The sequence below is a fragment of the Schistocerca cancellata genome, chromosome 6, assembly GCF_023864275.1.
Source record: "Schistocerca cancellata isolate TAMUIC-IGC-003103 chromosome 6, iqSchCanc2.1, whole genome shotgun sequence".
Classification (NCBI taxonomy): Eukaryota; Metazoa; Arthropoda; class Insecta; order Orthoptera; family Acrididae; genus Schistocerca; species Schistocerca cancellata.
The window spans coordinates 268,138,311-268,144,787 of NC_064631.1; the positions used below are offsets into that span (position 1 = coordinate 268,138,311).

Sequence of the window (6,477 nt, forward strand, 5' to 3'; positions counted from 1 at the left end):
CAAGATGTCCTTTGTGCTGGGGCATAAGAGCCTCTACAAACTGATTCGAACAAGATGGAAGCAAGGTACGTATGGAAAGTTCTGAAAAAGCAAATGTTCAAAGACATGTTGAAGCATACCAACAGTATCTGGTGGGCTGTCCCATTAGGATCGCTAGCAAGAATGTATCCTGTGTTATTCTGCGGAGCATTGCAAAAGGTCTCTATAGCCCATTGCAAAAGGTGTTGACTATTATTTACATAGACGTGTGGCGTCAGTATACCCCTGACAACCTTTTACCTACACCTGTGAGCCGCTATGCAAACATGTCGCTGAGGATGATCCTCTATACGAACGTCACGCTACACCGCACGTGCAAATGCTATGCGTCAGGGCTCCAGCAATGGTGACCAGGTAGACACGTGTTACAACAGGTATTTCTCAGATGCATCAAGTATGAAAGGGGTGCTGACGCCTCATGCTCATGGGACCGAAACTGACTCCTGCTTGTGTTTCGGCAGCTGACGGTCACATCGTCACTCTGAGGGGGCCGCCAGTACGTCCAGTCTCTTGGGAGCATCTGCGGTGGCGTTCTGTGCAGTCCAGTGGACAGGGGACAGTGGTCGGTGCATGCTTCGCGATCGAAAGATTTTTAACCGTGTAATTATGTGTGATAGGTGTTTCATGACAATATTTCCTGTGTGATCGCAATTAAAAGAATGGGGATCGATTTAATTATTTCTTACAAGACCTGCATCTTTGCAAACAGCACGGAATGATGAGCAAGAGAAATGTAAGCCCTGCAAACTATTTTTTTTATATAAATTAACAACTTACCCCTTAAATTTCCCTTTGTGAGATCCTGGTGGAAGAAGGAGGGATGGGATGGCGGGGAGGGGGGAATAGATTTCCTGAAAAATTGAATAAACAAATAGACTATATTCCATACACTGTCCTGAATCACATAAATTGTTTAAATAAACAGTATACCAAACATTGTCTAAATCTTTTAACAATATTCCGTAGACTGCAATCGAATTCCCTCCAAATTACCGATCAACTGAGCCCTTTTCCCGCCAATTTCTGTGTGTGTGTGGGGGGGTGGGGGAACAGGGGGTGTAAGGGGTTTACCAGAGAGAGAGAGGTTAATTAATTCATCAATTTAATTAATTAGCCAATCAAATCGATAACAGTCAGAGGGGCTACTCCAGTAACTCAGACCTGAACGTGTACCTGTAGCAGCGATGGGGATGGTGTGTTGGAGGTTTCCCAAGGGGAAGAGGGGGATGCTGACGGGAGAAGAATATCTCAAATGCTAGTCTATCAAAAGCAAGGATCCTTTTAGTAGAACAATAGGATAAGGACCTGTCAATCAAAGGAGAACCATAGGTTAATTTCCTGTCAAACAAAGGAGAACAATAGGTTTGCCCCTCAGTGCCTACACATGATATAGGCAACCCACACTAAGAAAACGCATTGCTGCCGCCCTTGCCCCTTTCTCTCGTTCCAGTCACAAATGTACTGATACATACAGCCACTTTCCACTTTTCTGTGCTGGTGATTCGGACTGAAACTTCGTAATAACTTTCTTAAATACAGATCACACTAATAATGGGAATTTTATACAGTTGTCTATGCACATGTGGAAACGAGTCGTAGGAATCCGATACCAGTGGCATGCAGATGATGTATAATGCAACCATCTATATATCTTGTATGACAGACATCTCCACAGTGAAACTAATACTATCCATTGAACCACCTGAGTATCTTACATGAGAGACTCCAAGACCACTAATGTTATCTTCTTTATAAATATGATTAATTAATGCAGCGCTTTATAAGATGTGCTCAAGTCACAGAGAAAAATATCAGATAAAACAGCAACGGTCATTTGCATGTAGCATTTTATGTCGATGAGAGCAATGTTCGTAAGTGGACGTTCAATAATTAATGCTACACAGTTTTTTCTCTGAAAGTTTACGAAGAAAAAATGCTAAGTTAGTGGTGGGATTTCGTGAAATTTTCCCGCTGCAGCCCCTGTAGTTTCATGAATTTCAAATAAGTGTTGGCGCTGTAAGTAGCCTTCAAAATGGCATCTGCAATAGAGATCCATTCCAGGCAGAGAGCTGTCATTGAGTTCGTTTTGACCAAAGCCAGAGCATATAAGGTATTCATAACGGCTTGCAGAATGTCTGTGGACCCCTGGCAGTGAAAAAAATCACATTGATTCATTGGGCTAGGCGTCTGTCATTGTCCTAACAACGTCGCGCAAACGTGTCCGATCTCCAACGTGCGGCCGGCCGCACACAGCTGTGACTCCTGCAGTGTTGGAACGTGCGGACACTCTCACTCGAGGTGATCGAATGATCACTATCAGACGCCTCTCTGCTCAACTGGACGTCTCTGTCGGTAGTGCTTACACACTCGTTCGCTCACACGTTGACCTATTGAGTGATACCATAACGGCACATAGGCCCTACCGTTAAGGCGGAGTTTTGCCGTCGAAGTGATATCAGTTAGTGTTTAAAATCATTGTTTTGTTGCCAAGAAAGTGGGTAATAATATGACGTTTTGGAATCCTGAACAAAATTTACTTCCTTCCAGAAAGAAATGTGTTGCGCTATTAATTACTATTAAAAACTTGAATACACAGTATTAATATTGCATTACTCATTGAAAGCAATTCACGTGTGTCAGGAAAACAATATTAAACCTCTTTTGCAACGTGTCTAAGTATGCAGTGATACAAGCTGGCAGCCTCTGTACGATGTCTCTTCTCACACAAGGCAAACACAAAATATTGACAATGTTCTACAGGTAAACAATTCTGGTGTTTGAATATTTGCATCTCTCAGCGTTTTTAATAAATGCAGCTCTGGTTCTTTCGTTTTTGGATGTAAATAGTAATTATTGCCTGAAAGACAACGCGGGTGGTAACAGAATACATTTTATTATAACAGAACGTTTATACAACAGAGACGCGGGAGTACAGCCTTTATTCGTGGAGCTCCTTCTCCCTGTCCTCGTACTTCTTGCTGTAGGTGCCTTCAGGGTCGTACTTGGCCTTCAGCTGCGCCCAGAGGTCGGGCTTGTGGTTGATGAGGTGCTTCAGCACTTTCTTCGTGCCCTCCTTCTGCTTGTCGTTGCATTTGGCGCACTCGTTGCTCAACGCGTCGGGGATGAGACCTGCAGGCAGAAAAACAATTGAGTAAACCTGAGAATTTGTCAGATGCAAAGTAGAGTCTCGTAATTTCACTAGTGAATAAAACTCTCCGTCCTTACAACTCTTTGCTTGCAACTGTGCTATGTATTTCCAATCAGTACGCATTTTTCTATTCGTCATGGAAACTAACGTAGTGCCTTTATTCTTTAACAATGAATTCTACTTTCGGATACTTCACAGCTGAAGTAGGGTATATTTAAAAGAAACCTTAGTCGATCAGTAGTGTTTTAGAAATTTCAAATTCTAAGTTATTTATTTTTGGTGTACTGCAGAGAAGTATAGTGCTTTAGATCAAGTGATAGTACTAAGTGTTGTGGCGTAGCAAGACAGCCACGCCACTCGGAAGTAGCCGAAATGCACGCGTTACACACGCCGGCTGGCGTGAGGTCTGAAACAGGATACGTTATGAATGCTATAAAGAAAAGTACGTAGCTCCAGGAATACTTAACTTTAATCCATCATTTGTGTACAGCATTCTTCATGATACAAGTGAGACTCTCTCCAGAAATGGTTAATGGCGCCTTGCTAGGTCGTAGCCATGGACTTAGCGGAAGGCTATTCTAACTGTCTCTCGGCAAATGAGAGAAAGGCTTCGTCAGTGTAGTCGCTAGCAAAGTCGTCGTACAACTGGGGCCGAGTGCTAGTACGTCTCTCTAGACCTGCCGTGTGGTGGCGCTCGGTCTGCAATTACTGACAGTGGCGACACGCGGGTCCGACATGTACTAATGGACCGCGGCCGATTAGCAAGTGTGGTGTCTGGCGGTGACACCACACTAAGCAAGTCCCAAAAGACAGACAGACAGAGACAACAATATGAACAGAAATAGTCAAAATATAATTGTGATACAGGAACGAAGTATTGGATGGAACATATGGGAAACATAGGGGATCTCCTTTCTGCCTAACTGCTTTATCTAAATACTGCTAATATTTCATAAGTGTTTCAAACATTATATTAGGGAAATGAATAATGCATGAAAACATTGTAATTAGAGCTCTAATAAACGTACTAGTACAGTACAGTACATCAATAATTCAAGCCAACATCACAGTGTTAACGCCCACAGAAAGCATTTCTTCATTTAAGTAAAGGGATAAATGTGAAATGTTTTTCAAATTGAATCCTCACGGTTATATAGCAGCAGCAACTTTACTGAAATTCTGGTTGCGAATTTGATCTGCACAATAGACGGCAACACACTTAAAAAATCTGTTTCTGCATAAGAATTAAATTCTGATGAAGAAATGTCTCTTGCATATCAACTACAAGTTGAAACAACTTCCATGCTGCTTTTTTATGTGTTGTTGTTGTCTTCAGTCCTGAGACTGGTTTGATGCAGCTCTCCATGCTACCCTATCCTGTGCAAGCTTCTTCATCTCCCAGTACCTACTGCAACCTACATCCTTCTGAATCTGCTTCGTGTATTCATCTCTTGGTCTCCCTCTACGATTTTTACCCTCCACGCCGCCCTCCAATGCTAAATTTGGCATCCCTCGATGTCTCAGAACATGTACTACCAACCGATCTCTTCTTCTAGTCAAGTTGTGCCACAAGCTCCTCTTCTCCCCAATTCTATTCAATACCTCCTTATTAGTTATGTGATCTACCCATCTGATTTCAGCATTCTTCTGTAGCACCACATTTCGAAAGCTTCTATTCTCTTCTAGTCCAAACTATTTATCGTCCGTGTTTCACTTCCATACATGGTTACACTCCATACAAACAAATACTTTCAGTAACGACTTCCTGACACTTAAATCTATACTCGATGTTAACAAATTTCTCTTCTTCAGAAACGCTTTCCTTGTCATCGCCAGTCTACATTTCATATCCTCTCTACTTTGACCATCATCAGTTATTTTGCTCCCCAAATTTTGTTTTTCATATACCGCACTGATAATGCTGCGATAATTTTTTTTAAGTTCGATGATGGTCATTAGAGACCATTTTCAATAATAATTAAACATTACTGGATCATTTCTTCGCAGCCAAAATCGGTACATCCTTTCTCTGCCAAGGAATCTTATTCCCCGTTACCATCCATTGCCAGGTTTCTGTGCATCGTGAGAGCTTCGAACCTGTCGATCTGAAACCTACACTTTGTTTGGTCAGAGATGTCACCGCTTACCCCTTAACCAAACCCACTCAGGATCCTTTCTTATGTCCTACTAAGTTTACCTCTGCTATCAGCTATCTTAGAAAATTGTTTGGAGAACCTCTTCTCATCCATACAAATCTGGTGTCTGTAAAATTTTAGTCCTCACTTACCGCGGGATGACAATTTGCATGACAGAAGCAATTTCTGTTCCTTATATTATTACTACCGTTAAAATTCCTATAAACCCCTGAAGCAGCAAACCTGCTGTTTCGACACTTCACACCCGACAGTGTAACTTAATGGAAAACTATGTCAGCTGTCGTCTTTTCTGATTTAGGCCTCATGGTTTTTTTTTTTTTTTTCGCCTTTATCATCTAGCGCCAAGCTATCCACCCGTTAATGAAAGAGTGGTACACACACCTCTTACACATTTTATACAGAGGCCTTTTCTCTACTGTTTCATGTGTCATCTTTTCATACTACGTCTCTGTATTACTTTTTCATTATTATCAAGTAACACAATACTACAAGTTTTCTGTGTATCTTCTGTTTTATGTTTCACACAGTTCTCAAAATCACTCAGTATCTGCATCTAATTGAAGTTGGTTAGTTACAGAATCTTCACTTTGCAATCGAAATTGTCAGTGAATATTTATGCATTTTCTAAGTTCATCAGAACATGGAGGGTAGTGAACGTTGTCGGGCGCTACAGGCAACTTACCCTTTAGCTCCTTTCCGTCGGCTGTGCAGTTGTTTTCGTCGTTCTCCAGCAGGCACTGGGCGTACTTGTTGAGCAGGCGGTCGTTGGCGAGGATCTCGTCCAAGTTGACGTTGTCGTACTTGGTGGTGTACTTCTCCTCCGCGGCGGCGACCACGATGACGGCCAGTGCCGAGACGAGTACCAGGGCGGCCTTCATGTTTGCTGGGAGGTGAGTATGCAGTGCGGGGTTCACAGCTGATGTGCACACTCTCCTGCTGCCAGTATATATACAGCAGGCGGGTCCCCCACCACGCAACTGCACGCGTCTTTGCCGGCCTGGGAAGCGTTTGTGCGTCACCAGCTTAGCGGGTTTTTCCATTCCAGTTTAGAGCCATCCACGTACGCTTTCCATAGCTATTTCCGAATGTCAGTTGTGAGTGAATCACCTTTTGCGAGTATGAAAAGCATACATC

At 42.6% G+C, this 6,477-nt stretch overlaps 1 protein-coding gene across 1 annotated transcript; it reads right to left on the reverse strand.

The window, feature by feature from the left end:
- Positions 1–2,913: 2,913 nt before the first annotated feature.
- LOC126190647 (ejaculatory bulb-specific protein 3-like) lies at positions 2,914–6,277 on the reverse strand. Its single transcript, XM_049931068.1, has 2 exons — positions 6,026–6,277; positions 2,914–3,168 (listed from the first exon to the last, which is right to left on the reverse strand). Exons 1-2 carry the CDS (start codon positions 6,219–6,221, stop codon positions 2,978–2,980), a joined length of 387 nt encoding a protein of 128 aa, XP_049787025.1. The 5' UTR covers positions 6,222–6,277; the 3' UTR covers positions 2,914–2,977.
- Between the last annotated feature and the right edge of the window lie 200 nt (positions 6,278–6,477).

Coding starts and splice junctions, on each gene's coding strand:
- LOC126190647 (XM_049931068.1), bottom strand. CDS start 6,221: ATGAAGGCCGCCCTGGTACTCGTCTCGGCACTGGCCGTCATCGTGGTC. Junction 3,169..6,025: donor CGACGGAAAGGAGCTAAAGG/GTAAGTTGCCTG, acceptor TTCTGCCTGCAG/GTCTCATCCCCGACGCGTTG.